The 22,042-nt window shown below is 38.6% G+C and overlaps 1 protein-coding gene across 1 annotated transcript in view; it reads left to right on the forward strand.

Annotated features, from left to right (window-relative positions):
* LOC139464969 (bcl-2-like protein 2) overlaps positions 1-21,716 on the forward strand; it is a 35,395-nt gene extending 13,679 nt beyond the window's left edge. The window contains exon 3 of the mRNA XM_071246607.1: positions 16,757-21,716. Coding sequence (XP_071102708.1) covers positions 16,757-16,897 — 141 coding nt within the window. The 3' untranslated portion in view covers positions 16,898-21,716. The remainder of the gene's footprint in view (positions 1-16,756) is intronic.
* The last annotated feature ends 326 nt before the right edge of the window (positions 21,717-22,042 follow it).

Here is a 22,042-nt window from a genome sequence, read left to right on the forward strand (position 1 = left end):
GTGTAGCAATGTGAATCTCTATGTCAACGTAAGAGGATGATTTAATTAATATCTGTTCTTTTGCCAACACCAAACAAATTGTGAACAGTTGCCAACTTTTATGTGTATATACAGAGTTGAGCGGACAGTGTTTTCTTTTGGTGCAAGGAGTCAAAACTTTGTGTACTAATGAAATCAAACACATGTTGCTTCATGTGAGAATTTTTGGTTAAGTAACTATCTTCTCATTCAATGTTGTTTGGAAAACAACCTGTTTCGTGTTGAAAGTCGTAAACAGACTGACAAATATGTGTGCCTTACACAATTTACATACTTTATTTACACACCTGAGATGCGAACATGTGAACGCATTGTAAATTTATATATACGCACATATGTATAGTTACACATGTGTAAAATTACTTACGTTAGTAAATGTTGTGCATGTGAATGGGGTATTAGACTGATACACTGTGATATAAATAAAGTACTAATCAGCACAGTGTTCAATGGTGTTAGGCTTGTACTCAACTCCATCATTTCTGAGCAACTTCCAATGTCGCTAACACCTGTCAGATATGGATTACATAAGATTCATGTTGTATATTGTCAACATGGTCAGTAGGCAATATGATAGTCAATAGAACATAAGCCTGTATCATTAATGATTGGCTTACACAGATCCAAGGTCATTCTGTCACACCAGGGTCACCATCTGGCAGTCCTGGTGTCAGTGTTGTGGGGTATAACTGGTTTATATGCCAATACACAGATAATTTATCATGATATATTGTCCATATTAGACAAGTCTAGTGAAAGGTCTGCGTTTTGCATATACCACCATGGCAGGATGTCTGTGGTTTTGTGCAGATTATTCTGGAGTGGTGATAGGTGTGGCAGATATTGTTTAATCATGGAAACAGGTGTGTGAGATATCTTGCAGCTGTGACAAGGGTACCATCAATAATGTCCACAGTCACATGACACTACTGTTGGCTTATTGACAAGCAAGGTGTAAAATAAATAAGTAAAGGCTTACCAACATTACAAGATCCGTTGCTTACAAACATTTACAGATGCAGTGTTAGAACACTAGAAACAATCAGGATCCTTTACCATGTTTACATTGGTGGGATTTGTGCTTCAGTATTTCTGCCTATGAACTGTTGAGTTGACAAGTCTGAACTTGGCTTTTAGAATAATTTTTGGTATATTTTAGTGTTAAATATAATAAGGACTATTTTCAGCAGAGCTTCATAGGTGGAACAGAATTTTGCTTGACTGGCTGTGGACCAGTGAGTGAGTGAGTGAGTAAAGTTTTACGTCACCTTTGGCAATATTCCCGCAACATCACAGCAGCGTGGGTTATGACAACAAGGACACCCTAACATTTATGCTTAGTTTTAAAAAATATAGAAGCATGAAAACTATTGCAAGTTAAAATTGTCGAAAGGTTAATACATGTATACAGTGTTAGGGTTTGAAATTAAGCATGAAAATCAAGGGGGCCTTGAGGCCCAGTGGTTAAAGAATTTGCTTGACATGCTAAAGGCCGGGTTCAATTCCCCATATGGGTGCAATGTGTGAAGCCCATTTCTGGTGTCCCCAGCCATAGTGTTGCTGGAATATTACTTAGCGTGTCCTTAAAATCCAAACTCACTCACTCAAGGGGTCCTTGTCATAACCAACATGTTTAAAGATTCCGGGGAGTCCCTTGATCCCTATTCCATAACAGCAAGCTTAAACTAACATTTAGTCTATGAAATCTTATGTTACACAATACCTTTCTCGACTCTAATATTAAACAAATAATTTTCCCGATGCTGATTTGTTGAATAGAGCTAGCCAGAGCTAGCTAGACTTGCTTTTGTATACATATCTAGATTATTTTGTTTTTCTTAAAATAAATATATTCCACAGTCATGGTGCAGGACTACAGCAAGCTTTAAGAACCCCTTTAGTTTCTAACTCTATGTTTAGAAACACTGCTATGTAGTACTGTTGAGTGTTTGAAGCACTCCCCATACAGGAAGTACCATGTATGAAGTGAAGTGTTGCTGATAACTCTCTTACATCCTGATAATCAGTGATAATGGCGAAATGGTTTTATTTCCCATTCCACTTCACTTTTCGGTCAGTGGGTCAATCTGAAATTTGATAATCATATGAAAAAAAAATCGGTGGACACTGTGAAAGCAATAATAGCTACTAGACAACAATGTCCAACAGCAGTTTACTGTTCTTTATTGGTTTTAAGTAGCCTTGGGCTAACAGGCTAGTTCTGTATAAGGAGCAGTCAGCTTGTACTTGGACCCCTTGTGTGACCTGTCAGCTTTATTGTTGGTATGGAGTTAACCAGCAACTGATAGATAACTAGCTGGGAAAAATGACCATGAACGATCTGGCCCTGTGCCAACATTCCTGTGAGTTAATTACATGCTTCGAAACAGCTCTAATAGGCTGATAGAGTCAGGGTTGTGTACAGCGCTGGCTAAGGTAAAGTATTAGGACCTCTCACATGACTTGAGATTGAGGAAGACACACGATGAGAGTCGATGTGGGGGGCGGGATAAAATTCTTCCGTATTACATCCGTTACAGCCTTGAACTAACTGCATGGGTCGGCATTTTGACCAGGCACTGATTTGGTGTCTCTGTGGTCAAAGTGTTTGCTTATTATTCAGGAGGTCCTGGTTTGAATGTCAACTTGCATACAGCTTATGAAGATTATTCAGATGAGATGCCATGTGTGTTACAAATACAATGATATGAAAATGCTACTTCATAATATCTCACTCTTTTTTTATCAAAGAATGTGGTCAGTCGGGCATGTCCAATCGTAAATGATGATATTGTCAGAAATGAAACACACATGTACACACACACACACACGCATGCACACACGCACGCAAGCACACGCGCATGCAAGCACATGCATGCAAACGCACATGCATGCAAATGCACAAACACATGCACACAAACACGCACACAAACATACACATAAACACGCCATACATCCAAGATTCAGAGTCATTCCCTGACATTAGAACCATACTCATAGCCTATCGATAACACTAACAATCCAGTATACTCCATTGCAACATATATGCACTTGTTGGTCGTTGTCAGTGGGTTCATTATTAACATTTCCCAAACACACCTGACCTTTAGCTGTATTGATTCACAGATGATTATGCCCGTCTAGTTGTCGTGATCTTGAGGTAGTTTGGATGTTCGCATGACCTGTACACTGTAGCTTGGCTTCCTAATGACCATCTAATACCATGTTTGTGTAAACGATGACAGAGTTATTGGTAACGATTGTCATCACACTAATAGGTAGATTCACTCATTACTTCTGCGCTGCCTATTCGGCATGTCTGCCGTCTTATCAATGCAAGTTGTACCATCAGTTATCTAACATTGCTTTCGTTTTCATCTTTTTACTGGCATGTCTGTTGAATTCTACGTTCTGAACAGATCTTAATTGAAAACTGTAGTATAAGTTTGCTTTGAATGTGGAGTTATTGATTTGAAGACGTGATGGTTGAATAGGCTTGAATCTATTGTACTTTCCCTTGGGAAGTGACTTGCGCTGTGTGGGCTAGTCATGTGTGAATATTGTACTGCTGTTTGAATCTACTGCTCTATGAATCGGGCTGAAGTCTCTATGGATGAATGGATTCTCCTTAACTTGAATGTTTACAAGCACCTGTTATTGGCACTGGTCCAAAGTGTAGCCACCCAGATCATAGCTAAGGGACGAATCAGGAATATCTCGCCCCTCAATAACCAGAATGTGTACAAACATTGGCAGTCATCCAAAGTGTTTTCACCTGGGGTCAATTCTTAAAGGGAGTCTCACTGTTTGGAGTATCTGGCTCAAATGACAACAACGGTATCAGTAGGAACACACTCAGTGTCTGATAACCCAATTAATTATAACCACAGAAGACCCGAACATGATACAACTTCTATGATCAGTTTAGTCTAATAAACCAATGTATAATGACACTAGCAGTGGTTCAAGTTGAGGGTGGTTGTAGAGTCGTTGCTTTGTTTCAACACAGAATACAATACCTAAAATTGATACAATTTGATCTCTAGGGTACAGCCCGGGCATGGGAGACCCAGTTGTCTGAGGTGCTGCAAAGTCAATGTGAAGAGTTGCCTCCCTTAGGCAAACCAGAAATCTATGATCTTGTGTTCGAATCCCAGTTCGCCGATTATGTTTCTAGGTTTGTCGGCACCATACCGATGCTCGTGGGTTTCACCAAAGTGGTAAATATCAGTGACCTGCATCACTAGTGCTTTACTCCCACATTAAGCTGACACTGTGTGATATATAAAACTGATGTGAATGACCCATAGGTTGCAGTTTCTATGGTTCCCATCCTGCCATGATACTGAAGTAATATTGTTGAGTGTGCCATACAATATGATACACTGTCACTTGATTTTTCTAATTGGATCTGTTTATCTTCTTATATTTGACTGCTATGGTTGTGTCTCAAGACTGGATGTATACTGCTCCACTTTAATAGGGGTGTTCTGGGTGTCAGGGTGGCACCAAATTTGACTTACCTTCGTGGAGATCGTGCCAAAGTATACTACAAAAAAAAAGTTGAGGACCACCCAATTCTTTCATATTACTATAGTTGAGAATCATGTGGGGCGGTCTGGTAGCCTAGTGGTTAAAGCGTTCGCTCGTCATGCCGAAGACCCGGGTTCGATTCCCGACATGGGTACAATGTGTGAAGCCATTTCTGGTGTCCCCCCCGTGATATTGCTGGAATATTGCTGAAAGTGCCGTAAAACCATACTCACTCACTCACTCACTCACTCAATATGAATCATGTGGTCCTTAACTTTTTTTGAGTAGTATATTTCAAGTAGAAAAAAACATACCATATTTCAATACTATTACCTCGGAATTTCGTAACAGTATGAAATATTTTGAAATTTTTATCAAGAGTTCCAGTACAGAATTCCTGACTTGTTTTGAAATTTTTCCTGTCTGTCAAATTACTTCAAATAAATCTGCGTGCTAACATGGCTAATAGGCTGATATGTATATCCTTGTGATCAGGTGGAGAGTTTAGCCACAGAGGTTATAGAATAACACAAGTGGAGGCTAGAGGGGCTTTGAGCTTGCCGCAGTAGTGTATAGATATTTGGTTCTTGTCCAACTGTTATTGACTCACCTTTTGAAGTTGGATAAGTCAAGACTTGAGTAGCAGAATACCTTTACCTGGGGGGGCGCTTGTTTGGCTTTGGAAAAATTCCAAAATATCTTCATGGAGAAGTTATTATTTTCTGCTCCAGTTCTAGTGGTGTCTGTCTGTGAGTGAGTGAGTGAGTGAGTATGGTTTTACGCCGCTTTTAGCAATATTCCAGCAATATCACGGCGGGGGACACCAGAAATGGGCTTCACACATTGTATCCATGTTGGGAATCGAAACCCGGGTCTTCGGCGTGACGAGCGAACGCTTTAACCACTAGGCTACCTGACCACCCAGTGGTGTATGTAGTGTACTATGGTAGGTGTGTATTGATTCAATGACCATACCCGTCACTCGCGCTGTAAATCAGGTGCCTGTATTCTTGGGGTCAGCATGTTTAGTAGTTCACCAAATGTCCGGTGCACGGGATACTCTGTGCCACCAAATCAGTATCGTATCATGTATCAACAAGGGTGAGACTAACATGGTATGAATAGTACCAAAAAAAAAATGTTTTTACTTTCTGCTTGTATTTATAAGAGCTTTCAAGACTGTTTAGTAGACATTTCTTATGATTATGATTTTTTGTCTCTTTTATTCAAGCCACTGTTTTATTATTTGACTATGATCTTACATATATATTTTAGTTGGGCTGCTGTTAATTTCCTTGCGTATATATCTGAAACCCAGATTTTCCTTTATTATATTTCTTTAAGTTTGTGAGCACCATCCCAGTGCTTGTCTAAGTGGCAAACGTCTAAGACCTAGACCCGTGAAGATCCGGGGTAGAATTTATCTTCAGCAACCCATGCTTGCCAGCAAAGGCGACAATGCTTGTCGTAGGAGGCGACTAACGGCATCGGGTGCGCAGGCTCACTGACTTGGTTGATGCATGTCATTGATCCCAATTGCATGGATCGATGCTCATGATATCAATCACTGGATTGTCTGGTCCAGACGCGATTATTTACAGACCGCTGTCATATAGCTGGAATATTGCTGAGTGTGGCGTTAAACAACAAACCAAACCAACGTCTAAGACCTGCACAGTTTGGGCTTTCCCCTCTTATTGCTGTGTTGTAAATCTGTGAAGATCCGGGTTAGATTGATATCTATCGATAAATGGATTGTGGTGTGCCATTAAAGCCCTACAGTGTTGTCATCAACTTGTTGTTGATGGTGATGTTGTTTCCTATCTCTGATTTTTTTGTTTATTTTTCTCTTTCCGTCAACAAGTTTCTCTGGGCAATGTGTCGATTAGTGTTGGCAATGATTTCTTGTCACGCACTCAGGGGCAAGTTCCCAGCATGGGGTGTCAAAGGATATTTTTGCAAAATTGCTACAAAGCACCTACTCACTCACTCTCACCAGCGAGCTGTGCTGTTGGTCCCAGTTATATTGATTTGAAACTCCCCATGGGTTCTTAAAGTCATCTAACAGACTTATGTTTTTATGTACGATTAGCCAAAAGTTGAAAAATGAAAATAATCAAAACAAAAATGCGTATCCAATATCCATGTTACCGAACCAGCAATTTCTAGAAAGTGTCAACTTCATTTTCAGAATGTCAAATGGACTATGAAAAAAACGTCATTGTCATACATCATGATACATGTTGGTTGGTTGGTTTGTTGTTTAACGCCGCACTCAGCAATATTACAGCTATATGACGGCGGTCTCTAAGCAATCGAGTCTGGACCAGACAATCCAGTGATTAATATCATGAGCATCGATCATGCATCAACCGAGTCAGCAAGCCTAACCACCCGATCCCGTTAGTTGCCTCTCATGATACATGTACACACAAGCTTTCTGCAAGGCAAGAAATAGCCAGTAGTGTTTGTGCCTCAAGGTTACCTGATGTAAAGGGGACTGCCTCCATGGTCTAATGGTAGAGCATCCGTCTGGAGAGTGGAAGGTCTGGGGTCCGATCCCCGCCCGCGTCATACCTAAACACATTAAAAGATGGTACTTGTTGTTACCCTGTCTGGTGTTGGGCATTAAGAGGCTAAAACAAGGACTGGTCAGCTAGGAGTCAGTATACTGTGTCTGAATGGGGTATTCATTTTAAACTGCGGCATGGTATCTCAGTGAGCTGGCACTACAAATCGGCATCAGTCCGGACTAGTACAAGCAGCCACACACACTCACACACATGTCCATGCACATCGCTATATAAGTGCAATAATCTTGAATGCGATGTTAAACCCCATTTCACATCACCGGATGTAAACAGCCTGCTCTACAGGATCATATCAATATTTGATTTGCTGTCTTTCTCTAGGAACTCTGAGCTTGAAGGGCTACAGTGTCAAATTACTAAAGTTTTTGTTGATAATGGCTACAAACAGCTACTATTCAGAGTGATTGTAACATGCTACAAAATGGCCTCTCTTTCAATAGAGTTTATTGCTTATACATTTGTTAACTTATGAAAAAGTTGCAGTTTCAGTGTCCTGGTGTATTAAACACCAACTCAAGCATGTCTAGTGAAAAACACAGATCACGAAATGAAAATCTCTTATTTTCATCTGGACTAATGCTGTTATTATCAGCGGTAGAAACTAACATTTTTTAATCCACTAGTCCTTAAAACATGTATAATGATATCATATAACAAAACCCTTTAAAATGGCACATTTCTTCTGGCCCTTATGATACCTTAACTATTGGCAAGAACTACAGGACTAGTGCCAATTTCTAGTGCTGCTTATAATGGGATCAGTAATGTTTTAATTGAAGTGCTCCAAGCATAAATATGATGTGCAAAGCCTGTGAAATTCTTTCAGTTTGATATTTTGCAGTTGTCTGACAAATTTTTGTGAGGCAAGTTCTTTCTTTTTGGCTACTGAAACTAATTACATTTGTGGAGACCTGTTTTACTTGAATGTTTAATATGTCTTGTTGATGCTGGAGGAATGTGTCTTGTTGATGCTAGGGGAATATGTCTTGTTGATGCTACAGAAATATGTCTTGTTCATGCTGGAGGAATATGTCTTGTTCATGCTGGAGGAATATGTCTTGTTGATGATAGAGGAATATGTCTTGTTGATGCTGGAGGAATATGTCTTGTTGATGCTGGAGGAATATGTCTGGAGGAATATGTCTTGTTGATGCTGGAGGAATATGTCTTGTTGATGCTGGAGAAATGCCTCTTGTTGATGCTGGAGGAATATGTCTTGTTGATGCTGGAGGAATATGTCTTGTTGATGATAGAGGAATATGTCTTGTTGATGCTGGAGGAATATGTCTGGAGGAATATGTCTTGTTGATGCTGGAGGAATATGTCTTGTTGATGCTGGAGGAATATGTCTTGTTGATGCTGGAGGAATATGTCTTGTTGATGCTGGAGGAATATGTCTTGTTCATGCTGGATAAATATGTCTCCCTGCTACAAGTAGTCTGTAAACATGAGTAGAGCTGCACTGATGCCATTGTGTGCTGACCTCCATTACATACAGCAATGAGTACCAAGGTATGCCCTGTAGGAGGTTGTTGAAATACAGCAAGTGGCTGTTATCAGCAGTTTTTGTGTGTCCTTGGTTCCTGAGGAATCAGAGCCTCTCCTACCTGCCTGGGCACTGTTCCACAAAGCAAGCTCAGCGATCTTATCGTAACTCTTTTACTTTAACATAGACTTATAGGCGTAGTGCTGAGATCGTCCTCACTGGGTAGCTGGACATGCCCTGCAGAATCTTGTCTCCTCTCCCCCCCCCAGCACTTGTTGCTCCTGGGTTCAAGTTAAAGGGTCCTAGGCTGACACAGTTCTTGAAAGAAAGTCACATATGAACAACATTCTACAAAGGATCCCACGACTATCATTAGTATTAAAGAACCCACAAGCAGCACTAGCCCTGTAGCGCTTGCCAAACTGCCCAATAGTTGCACACATAGTTATGGGATGACTTTCTGAGTAAAGTACAGATTCTCATGCGTGATCTAGACTACCAGTTGTCGGACTTTCATGTGCTGGCAATTAGGTGCCTCACTCTGGCAGTATGGGTTCGAATCCCGAACGGGACTCAACCCAAAAAAGTACAAGACTGTACTTTACTCAGAAAGTGTTATCCCAAATATAACACTTGTTACATTTGGCCACTTTCTAAATGGCATTGTGTGTTCATTCTGTAATTGTTCCAGTCTTCAAGATGCCGTATACTTGACTCTGGGTAAATGGCTTGTGTAAAATGCTATCCCTAATATCCTGTGATATTACTGAAATGCTGTTCATTAAACCAAACCCACTCCTTCACACAACAGCCAAATAGGACATAGGTTGTAGACATTTATGACTTTTATGAGAATATAAGGCACTATAAATGGAAAATGGTAAGTTCAATAAGACAAATCTTAGGCTTGCCAACTGGTGATATGATCTCTAGCACTGTCATTTACAAGCAATATTCAACTACATGTATTTATGATGTGGGAGAACAAACAAATCTTACTTTAGCAGACTGGTGATATGGATTAGACCCAAATAATTTATGGTGTCCTCCAACTGAATATGCCGAACCAGATATTGCCTGAAACAGTATTGATCTTGTGGTTGTGTAAAGCACACACAGTATATACTACATAGCTAGCTAGTGGTGTGGAAAGTGGTATAGCCTATAGATAGCTAGTGGTGTGGAAAGTGGTATATGGGAGGTATTGGGGAAACTGTGCAATTGCTAATTGATTTGTGATATTGTGTACTGCGTGTATAATATCAGTCAAGATAACATACCGTATTACACCCCATTAGTATAAACATTATGAACACTAGGATTGTTGTTTTAATGGTATATAGAATTGAGATAAAACATGAAAGTCAAGTTCCTTGTAAATTATTATTATCATCATCATCATCATCATCATCATCATCATCATCATCATAATCATTGATGTTGTTTGCTCAACACCCTCAAGAGCATTGATCTGAAGTAAGAAGCACTATGTTGAACCCATTCACTATATATATGATTCTTCCCTTCAGTACTAGAATGTAATTGATCAGTGTTTGAATCCCAGATTGGCCTTGCTTATGATCCTTGGTTTTGACAGCACACTGTTTATTTGTTTTTTCCACCAAGTACCGGATACGGCCTTGATGACTCAGTTGTGGTAACATTGCAGGAATTTATCATGGAAAAAAAACATTTTTCTTGAAAAATTGGAAATATTTTTTAGTCCTAATTTTCGTAATTTCGGAGGCACTACGGCATTGTATCCAATACTTTAATGCCGTTTCCTTTTTATTGGTCCTGTTATCAGTGAAATACATGCCAACTCTAATAATATAATATAATATTAGTTATTATTAACATGAATTGGGAAAATCTTATTTTAAAGATGGGAATTTTTACTGACATTTGCTGCAGACTTAGAAACGAATATCGGAATATGAAATGGTCTAGGTAGTCAATATATCCCTGCACTGACTCAACAAAAAAACACTTCTCTTATGAGTAAGTCATCTATAGTAATGATATCAGACCTTGAATGGTAGCAATAACATCAGAATATCAATATATTATATTGTCATTAACATTCTGTTGGGGCGTGTTTCGAAATGTATTGTGAAATGGCGGTGATGGTATTTATGCTTTTATAAGTATACAGTTGTAGGTGTTGAATGTTCGAGGTGAATATTGTGATGCCAGTTCATGGCTTAAATACAAATACTTCCTTAGTATCAGCTGCTCTGGCATCTCAAAGTGTTCCCCCCTGGTTAATTTTTAAAATCAATGTGTGTTAATACTGTCATCCAGACATGTGAAGATCCGGGGTAGAATAGGTCTTCAACAACCCATGCTTGCCATCAAAGGCGACTATGCTTGTCGTAAGAGGTGACTAACAGGATCGGGTGGTCAGGCTCGCTTACTCGGTTGATGCATGCCATCGATCCCAGTTGCGTGGATCAATGCTCATGATATCATTCACTGGAATGTCTGGTCCAGACTCGATTATTTCCAGAATGCTGTCATATAGCTGGAATATGGAGCGCGTATGTATACAGTGTACTTGTTAATTTTAGACATGTTGATTTGTGTTATTGATTTTCTTAATCGTGTTTATTAATCAATATGTCAAGAGTGTTGAGATGATTGATCGAGAGGTAGGAGTCTAAATAAAAAAATGCTGATTTGAGGTTAATATGCAAAAGAACAAAATTACAAACCAGATGAAACAAAACTAACAAAACAGTTTTAGCCTTACCAGAGCTACCACTATGAACTTATGGAACTAAATCTGTTATCATTGTAAAGAAAGATACTAAAATATGGTAAAAGGAAAAGATGTCTCTAATAAATTGAAAAGTTTGAAAATCTACATGAAAATCTGGACATTTGTTGCCCAGTCCTTATATATTCAGGAAATAATGCTGGATATTCAATCCTCACCTGGACTACCCGGACCCGTGGTTAGTCACGTGTTAAATTGTTTAATGACAAAAACTCACTGCTTGGTTACACTAACAGTCGCTAATGTCCTCATTTCCTGACGGTGCGCACATTCCTTTTGACTTGTACCGTATATGACCGCGGATAAGCCGACCCCGTAGATAAGCCGAGGTGCTAACTTGACCATTGAAATACGAGAGAAAATGATATGACCCGCAGATAAGCCGAACCAGGAATTGAAAGGCAAAAAACACTGCGAAGATGGACTGCAAGACATGTGCCGGTACTCGCAGATATTCAAAAATATAAGATGAAAAACGTTGTAATTATATTGAAAAAGTCATTATTATTTCTAATAAAGATTTAACAAACCAGTCATCCACTTTCATAATGTGGGAAGCTGTTTCTCGTTGTTTTTTTTAATCTCATAATGATCGTTATATGTTGCCATCAACAACAAGCGCCATTTTGTGAATCGGTGTATATAGAATTATGAACCCGTGAGAAAATATATCAGCCAGAGCGAGTTTGAATTCAGCATCGTAAGCATGGCGTATTCGTTTCAAACTCATGATGAGAATGTCAGTCAGTAAAAATATACTAACTTTTATAACCCCCTTTACACCACTATTGTATGTTAATCCAATTGAATTAAATAAACTATCATACTATGAACACCATCACTTACTCACAGGCTTCTCCAGTTTATTAACCTAATCTCTCGAAAACAAAGGAATTAAGCCCCTACTCCCAACACGATCGCTAAGCACCCACAACTTGAAAATGTTTGTGTAAACAACATGACAATACCAATCGGCCCGATATTATCAATGCTCATTTCCTTGTGTACCGTGTTGCTTTTTAAACAACAGGAAGCAATCACAGTGATCACCGTTTGTGACGTCACAGGAAACAGCTGATCACATGTTTTTGCAAATGGAGAACGGAATAACTCGCCGATACAGTTGTTTATTTGCCTCTTTCAATAAAGGTAGACACTTGTTCATTATCAATTTATGAACTTTGCAAAACGTACGTAATAGCTATTGGCGATTTCATCTGGGGATTATATATTATAGCTGTGAATTACATATATTGTTACATGTAAAAATTGTGGAGTTTACGAAGAACGATAAACTTTGAACATTCAATTGAAAACTTATTATCGGAAGTAGTAACATGTATAACAATTTTTTAATAATGACAACATTGGTGTATAATAATAACTTTATTGATAATTTATAACAATAATGGCTCTAGTCGTGGCAACTTCCAAACTTTCGGGAAGTTGTGATCTATCGGACCGTCATTCAGGCGATGTTTCTGACAGATTACGATCTGAAAAATACTATCATGAAAGTGTATCCCGTGGATAAGCCGACCCCTTTCTACAGAATCTTTTTTCTGGTCCTCAAAATTCGGCTTATACGCGGTCATATACGGTATATGTTTGAATAAAGATAAGGCTTCCGCCAACTTCAGTGTACGCATGATCTGATTGTTAAATATATGTATCTAAATAGTTTTTGCCAGGGCTCCAATCAGACATTTTGTTCCCAACTCTTTGTGAACTCCTAGCTCCTTCTTGCGCCCATGTGCAGGATGACATTCGAGTCAGGGTGTACAATGTGTACTCATGTGTAGGCGTATTCAGTGTATTCAGAGTATTCAGAGCATGTAGGCATTCATTTTGTCCTTGGGGGGGGGGGGGGGGGGGGGGGTAATCTCAAAACTTTCTGCCCACCTTTTATTCCTCAGGCGCCTCATCGTCATGGTTACAGCATGTAATTAGTCATGCTATACACTATTATGTTTCTGAGTTTAATCAGGGTTTGTCTAGGGTTCCCCTTGAGGTGATACTCATCAAGACTTGAATGTACGCAGTCGGCAGGTTGATGTAGGTAATCACGAACAATTGTGTGGATGACAGCCTCCCAATGCCTATTTACGCTTAGACAACGTTTCAGTGCAGGTAGATACAATCACAGCTGATTGATCCGCTCATGGCTGCACTGATACATCACCTTAGTATGCTGAAAGTAAATAAACCCAGTGGGGATCCTGGGTTAGCAAATGTCCTCAACAACCTATGCATGTCATAAGAGGCGACCAATTGGATCGGGTGGTCAGGTACAGTGACTGGTTGATTGCATGTCATTGTAGTCTGTCTTACAGACCCTGATACAAATATTTATCAAATACAGCCCATGCAAGTCTATAATGTTTGGCAAGTCTAGATCACTGCAGTATCTGAAAATGAAGAGAGTCCCTGGGCTCCTTTTTATTATATTTTTATTAAGATAACTGAACAACTGTTTTTTTATGTAAGATGTGTTCATTTCAGAGACTAGATGTTAGTCTACGTGTCATTGTACAGGATGGCAATATCAATCACTGGTTTGTCATATCCAGATACAGGCCAGCAACATATAGCTGTAATAATGCTGAGTGCAGCCTTAAACAACAAACAAACATAAGAGTAAATATTAACTTTGCATATCCAATATTTGGCATAAAAGTTGAGGGGTCCTTGTGATTGGGAGTTACAGATTTAGGGGTCCCTTGGTTCAGAGCCTGTGGCAGCAAACCTCAAGCACGCCTATAACTTTAAACAGTGCTTTGTGATTAGATACTTGTCAGTCATACCAAGGAAAGAGTCACAGAAAATTCCCTGTTTGTCAGTCATAAACCTAACGTTGAAATTTCCAGGCTAAATCAATGTTATGAGGATACTGTTAGCCAGAAGAACCTGTTGTCTTTGATAAACATTGATATGCCGTTGTAACAGTTGAGCCAAAACGGTGAAACACACAACTCATCATGACCATGTCGATCATATGATTGGCAAGGTGGCCCAGTGATTTGGCATCGCAACTCACTACGATCCACTAGTCATGGGTTTGAACCCCAGACAGCGATAGAAGTAGTCCTACAGTCCTTTCCAAACTGCTCAATAGTTAAGGTATCATATGGACTACTAGAAGTTTGCCTTTTGTAAATGTTTTGTTATTTGTCATTATAAGGACCAGGGGACAAAAACGTTTCTATCGCTGCTAGGTATGTTTATGTTACGTACCTTGTCTGTCATGGTAATCAGTGTCTGAAATTAAGCACCAAAGTCATAGGGTCCTCATTGTCATAGCTTTAATGTTAAAGGGTAAACATTTTGGGGTCCCTAGATTCAAGTACTGCAAGAACAAACCCAAGAGGGCAGGAATCCCTTCATTTTTAATACTGATACAAATAAGATAAAATATTTTGAAACCATCCCTGCATGGAGATCAATAAAATTGATTGGGTTTTGTAGCAATAATCCATGGAGAGATATTTTTGTGCAATACATTATTTTCTTCCTCCTCACCTGGTGTTGTGTATTCCATGTAGGCGCCATTGATTCCGTCACGGGGCAGATCACATTGGTTGCTAGGATGGCAGAAGCAGCTATTGTCTATTTTGATGCAGTTTCTCTTTAGGCGACTTTAAGTTCAGTGTCCATTTGTTGGAAACATTCTTCATTGATGAGTTTCAAAATAGTTACCAAGATGGGATGATGCGAATGGAACGTTTGATTTGATTTGATTGAATGAGACTTTGAGAGCGAGGGAATGAATGGAGAAAGAGAGAGAGAGAGAGAGAGAGAGAGAGAAAGAGAGAGAGAGAGAAAAAAGGGGTGAAGTATCTGAGGAATGGCTGATCGAGAGAGGAGAGAAACTAATACTAAATAACTAAAGGGATTGAATGAAGGATTGCATGAGAAGGAACATATGAAGGATATACATTTTACATGTTTAAATTGGGCCAAATTGTCAGATAAGCTGCAGAGTTGTGTCCCTTGGGCATGCAAGAAACCTATGATCACAAGTTCGAACCCCAGATTAACCCTTATGTTTTCAAGTTTGTCAGCATAATAACTCTGCACAGTTTCATTAAAGTGTTAAACCTGAAAGACCTGCATTAATTCTGGCTTTCCTTCCACCTCAGTAATATAACCATGATTACTTAAACTGGTGAAAGCTACTCGTAAACCACGACTCACTATCTTGGGGCAGATTTGTCACGAAATGAATTACAACTGGCAAAGGTGTGACCAACAAAGAAAATTCAATTTACCTGAAGCTAAACAAGCTTGCAAAGCCTTTGTTCCCCCATAGTGCTTAACATACCAATATGGATTCCATTTGTGTTACATGTCCTAAATATGTTTTTGAAGTTTCACAGTATCCATGGTTTACAAAGAGTAATTTCATATCGTAAATGTAAAAGGTGACTATGCTTGTCGTAAGAGGCGACTACGGGATCAGGTGGTCAGGCTCGCTGACTTGGTTGATGCATGTCATCATATTCCAACTGCGTGGATGCTCATGATGTCAATCACTGGATTGTCTGGTTCAGACTTGAGCATTTACAGACCGCTGTCATATAGCTGAGTGCGGTGTTAAAGGGAAAGTGTACACGCAAAAATCACTTTCTTTCTTTTTCTAAACAAAACGCAATTTTAGAATTAGTTAGTATCTGTGTTTGAAAATATACACTCATTTTTTTTCACAGTGAAAGTAGGAAGCTCACAATAGTGTGAAAGTGATATGCCGTTATGAGGCCTTCGTTTTACGAGCGAAATAGGCCTGAGTTATCCCCCTTAGATTATGACGTAATTGGTGCCAATTCAACTGGGTCCCTGTCTATTCTCAACGCAAAAGATATCAAGGACCAGTTTGCGTTAAAACAACATGGTCTACGACACACTCCGGCGCAGTGGTGTCTCAGCATAACACAATTCTGGCTGGCATCTGAGATGCTAGAATCACAAAACTGTACCTACACCACGTGAAGCGGCTCTAACAAAGCATGATGACGTCATAATGTTTATCAATTGGCACCAATGACGTCATATTGCAAGGGGCATAAGCCTTGGTGTTTTGTTATGGAAATAGAACACTTGGTAAATGTGAAAAATATGAATCGTTTTAGTGCAAAAAATATGTTAATTAAATATGATGTTTTTATATTTTTGTCTATGACACTTCTATGTTAACACTTTTAATGTGGAAAAAGTACAAGAAAAAATGGTTCATTTCCGTGTGAACTTGCCCTTTAAACAACAAACAAGCAAAACAAATCGTGTCATAATTTTGTTACAATTTTCACTTACACATTCTTTTCTATTTTTCAGGAAGGGTTTGTAGCATTTTACGAACAAGGCCCAGAGAAGCGAAACGAGAACCCTTGGCCTTCATTACGGCAGATCTGTGGATACGCAGCCGGAGCCATAGGGGTACTTACCCTGGGAGCCATTCTCACGCAGAAGTCCTGACGCTAGTAGGGACAACAACACCATGCGACCAAACTCTCTGTCAATACTTTGGAGATAAATACGTGTGATATTTATTTCCTCAGTTGTGAAATCTGGCTTTAAATGTGTGGACCCAAATCAGTTCTCTAGCGGTATTTGGCTTTGTTGTTGTCTCTGTCTGTGTGTCACAACATGATTAGTTGGACTCCCAGAATGCAACAGCCATACAGGAAGTGGATCAACAGTTGAACTAAAGTTTGGTGTTTCTCCATGTATTGTGTATACATGTGCACAGAATCTTCTGGATGACCTCATACTTCCAACATGTCAGTTGGGAAAAAGACAATGGTATAAACAGTTTTAAAATTCTTGGGGGGGGGAAAACGCCATGAAATGGATATGGCATTTTTCTTTTGTGAGATGCTTATGACATGAGCAGTGAGCACATTATGGCTGAATGCTAACTAATTCACAAGACGGGATAAACAGGGATATATATTGAATTATTAACAGCAGGCGTCAGACATGTGCGACACTTATTCACTTAAGTGAGTCATAATGGCGAAGTGATTTTAATAACTTTTCAGGGAAGTTTTTACAAAATTTGTAGGATACATGTTCATCTGATGTTATGAATGCCTTTTATTTATTTCCTACACAACAACTCATTCATTTTATTAATTAATTCATCATAAATATTAGTCGCTAGCCAATCGGTTCTCTTCAACCGTTTCCTTTGTTCTTTATTATGTTGTTTTCATCAATCTGTTTCTGATGCAGGCATGTTCATTGTATGTTAATGTCATGCAATGCCAACTGAAACGGTTTTTGAGTATTATGAAGAATTTTATTGACCTATTTCTGTTGTTACATATTAAGTGTAGAAGGCCTGACAAAGATTCTGATGTGGATGTGCTTGTCTGCTGCAGTACCTTTGTAATTGAGGTTGTTAGTTTAAATGAGATTGGGACGAAACAGTGAAATACTGTTATTTGCAGAAATAATTGGTGGAGCTGGAATGCAAATGTATTTTCTTTGCTTTGTTAAATGTTAAATGCTATTACTTATAATTTATATTTACCAGTCGATAAAAGAAATCATGAACACATGAAAATGAGGTACTTTTAGTTGTCCTATATTGAATCATATCATACAAACTCTTAAAGAATATGACATGTGAAGGCACCTGACAGATGACCTAGCTGTAACAATTGACCTACACTACCCTGGGCCCCGTTCCACAAAGCCATCTTAGCGCTAAGGTGATCGTAACTCCCATACTTTAACACTGGCTTACGATAGTCACAGCGCTAAGATCGCTTTTTCGAACAATGCCCTGGAGAAGTTTCCGAGGTTGTGACGAGATTCACAACATCAAACTTAACTCTTAAAGAACCAGTTTAGATCACCAAAAGGAATGACGAGGGACTTGGTTCAAACAATTATCAAGGGCGGATACAGCATTCTTAAAAGGGAGGGGTCCAAAGTATCAAAATCCTCTCTGTGTGCCTCTGTGTGTGCGTGCATGCGTGCGAGCGTGCGTGCATGCTACAATGAAAAGGCAGGGGACTCTCTGAATCCGCCTATGATTATGGTAAATTAGTGTCTTTTTTACAATTACATGTGCTCCCCATACCAATAGCAGGGGCATGGGTAATGATGGCGCCACTCAGTTCACTCCCTATCAATATTGAGGGCAAAATATTTTATTTATTGATTGGGGGAACAGATTTTATTCAAAAGTCCTCTGGAGAATATCCAGAGTTTGGCCACTACAGCTGCAGTGATAAGGCTGTGGGTGAAGTTGGGTCAAGGACCAATGTTTGATCGCACAAAGATTGTTGTTACTCAGTTGATAACTAAACTGTACGTGCATGACCTCTGACCCTGCAGAATGACAAGATGTCCGTTCTGCCCCAACCTTGGATCGACATGCTTCTGTCTCAGAACTTCATTGCAATATTCCAAAGTTAGATGAATGTGGAGGATGTCTTCGACACAATGTTCAAGACATACATCTAACATTATTACTCAAAACCCAAAAACTTTTATTTGGCAAATTTCTACTAGTTATTATACCTTAACTATTGGGCAGTTTGGCTAGGACTACAGGACCAGTACCAATTTCTAACGCTGCATTATTTTTTGTCTTATCCTTTAATGTGAAACGGGAAATATTAGTGAACCTCTAGATTAAAATAACAGCCGAAAAGGTCTTGTGCCCTCCTAAAGTTTATAAAACTGATTATGAAGATTGTTTTAGTTTGGTGATTTTTAGGAATGGTAAGAATATAAAATTACTTTTGTTTCACGAAACATATTTTTTCTTGATGCGATGTCATTTCCTGTTCCTTGCGGACTTGTTTCTTGACATATTTTTGTAGGTCAGAAGAATGTTTGAGTTAGATGGTCCACAAGACATCCAGAATGTGCAATTATGATGATCCCTCTTAATATTCATGTGTATATGGGGTCTTATAGTCTGAAAACGACACATCCCACGCCACAATAATGTTCTTCAGATGCCATGTTTAATGTCACAAGGTACACAGCAGTATTCAGTACCATGAAAAATGTAATCAGCAGCAAGAAAAGGTCTTTTCTGGGTAGTTTTGAACATTATAAAAGTTAAATTAATCAATTCGATATTTTAGATAAAGAAACATAGTGTATCAATCAGGGTCTCTCGATTATGGGTGGAAGATTGATACTGTGATTAAGACACACTTGTGCCCATTTAGTGACCAGGGCCACCTTTCCACAAAACAATCTTAGCACTAAGATGGTTGTAATTTCTATATTTTAACATCGCTTGCGATACTCTTAGCACTAAGATGGTCATAATTTCCATACTTTAACATCGCTTGCGATAGTCTTAGCACTAAGATGGTCATAATTTCCATACTTTTAATATCGCTTGCGATAGTCTTAGCACTAAGATCGCTTTGTTGAACGTGGCCCTGAAGTTGGTTATTATTGAAGGAATGGAAGTTCATGAGGAAGATAGACCTGGAACTAAATTGAAATAAATTTTGACAGTAAAACTGTCTACAACTGATCACTTCTTTGATAAAATAGGTTTAGTGATCATGTGGATGGTTTGATGAACGCAGGCTTTAGAACTGAAGTTAGATGACTCACTGTCTGAACCTTTGTCTAGAAGTTGATATCGTTGTGAAGGAGACGAGATATGTCTTTGATTGGTATGAGAATGTTCATCCCAAACCTGGATGAGTAGGAGGTTATCTTGAGGTGATCACATTCATTTTGCAATTGTTGATTTGAGATTGTTGTTTGTTGTAAATATAGTTTACATTGTGATGATATTCAAAACCTTGCGTTTGGACACCATATGAATATAATACTTTTGATAGGTGCCAAATTTATTTTGACTTTTGATGTTGTACGATTGCATTGATGATTGCATTGATGTGCTGTGGAAAGCACCTGGTTACCATTATGTAGTGCTAGATTTACTTCTGGAAAACCACTTTGAGAGTGTTATCATGGTTATCAGATTCCACTTTTAGGATGTACTCGTGTTTATCATTTCAACATATACTATGGATTTTCTTTTTCAAGCATTTTAAATTACACAAGTTTGACAGAGCCAAAATACATCAGTTTGAGGTCATTATTATTAGTGTGTTGTGTATTTGTGCTAAGTCTCCTCAAGTGCTCTGTTAATAATCTTCAAAATGTGACAATATGAAGGCTCATTCTAACAGGTGCATGATGCCAAAATGTAATCAATAGAAATTATAATATGGATAAGAGTTGGAACCGTTTTGGCATCAAGTGGCTGAATAGTGTTGTCATGCCGATAGATTCTGATGTTAATGGCAACATGGTATATGTATATATATATCAATCTATATCCACATCACCTTCAATGTCAGTATATATATCTTCCCTCCATGTTCTGATGGGTCCAATAATTCATATTCACATGGAATACCTGGTCATTGAGTCTGTGGGCATCAGTCTATATGTGGTCTCTGAAGATCATATAGTGCTTAGATTGATACCTGGGTAATGATTTCAAATTATTTAAAAATGTTTAGTTCAAAGATTAGACGTTTGAAAAAGTTTTACTTTGAAATTTGAACCCATGGGTCGAGTTTTGGCTTCATGTGAAAGCAGGTTTATTTGTTTCAACCTTTGCATGGTTGTTTTTGGTTATGTTTAAGAAATGTTATATTTTTATGTCATATTTTGAATATTAATAGCAGAAAAAGTTTATTCACAAACATACTGATTTTCTTGTATATGTTGCAGAAGCAACTCGAGATGACAAAAACCCTTGATCATGTCAAGTTTGTAAAGAAGCCTATATCTCTTGTATTGTTGATATCATTGTCCTTATAGAAGAATGTCATCTGGTGATTTATAAGATAATCCTTGTTTTTGGATAGCCTAACTTTCAAGAATATTTAAAACATCTGAATTATTAACCATTATTTGAGCCAAAATGGATAAAACATTAAATTATTAATATTGTTAAGTCCTATGTTCATCCTGTATACATTAAAACCTATTAAGATGCCCTTTTGTTTTAGGAGTCCCTGGTGTTCAGTGTCTTATTAGATACTGCTTTTGTTGATGTGTTTTTGTGGCAAACTATAATTTGGTAGAATCACCATGACAACAGTGATGAATGTACAAAGGAAAGGGCAGTTAGTTGTGGCTGGTGGTTCAATTGTTACTTGTTAAAGGAAAGACAACCACACATGTAGATGTGAATCAGTTCAGTCCAGTAATCCATGCATCTCCGTGTCTTGTGACTGTGTTATAGTGTAAAATAAGATCATACATTTCATGAATAAAAGAAAGAAAACATCCCATGTTTTGACCTTATTAAACTTCATTATGGTGAGGATGTTTTTATGCTAAAGTCAGCTAACACCCTTTGTGATTGCTACCAGTAGCACAGGACATGTTTATCCTTTTCGCAAACACCTGGTTTCATCACTGATTTGCAATGACTCATTCATATAATTTTTATCTCTGTTGTGCCTTTCGCGCCCAATGGAGTCTGTTTCGGCAGATAATCGAGATTGATTATACTCTGGTGTTGACGATTTGAATTTACTCATTGAACCCAAATAGAGAATTGAAGGCAGATTTGGTTTTCGGTTTGTTGTTTAACGCCGCACCCAGCAATAT

Source organism: Haliotis cracherodii, unplaced genomic scaffold (genome assembly GCF_022045235.1).
Source record: "Haliotis cracherodii isolate W230 unplaced genomic scaffold, xgHalCrac1.p SCAF_17, whole genome shotgun sequence".
NCBI classification, from domain to species: Eukaryota; Metazoa; Mollusca; class Gastropoda; order Lepetellida; family Haliotidae; genus Haliotis; species Haliotis cracherodii.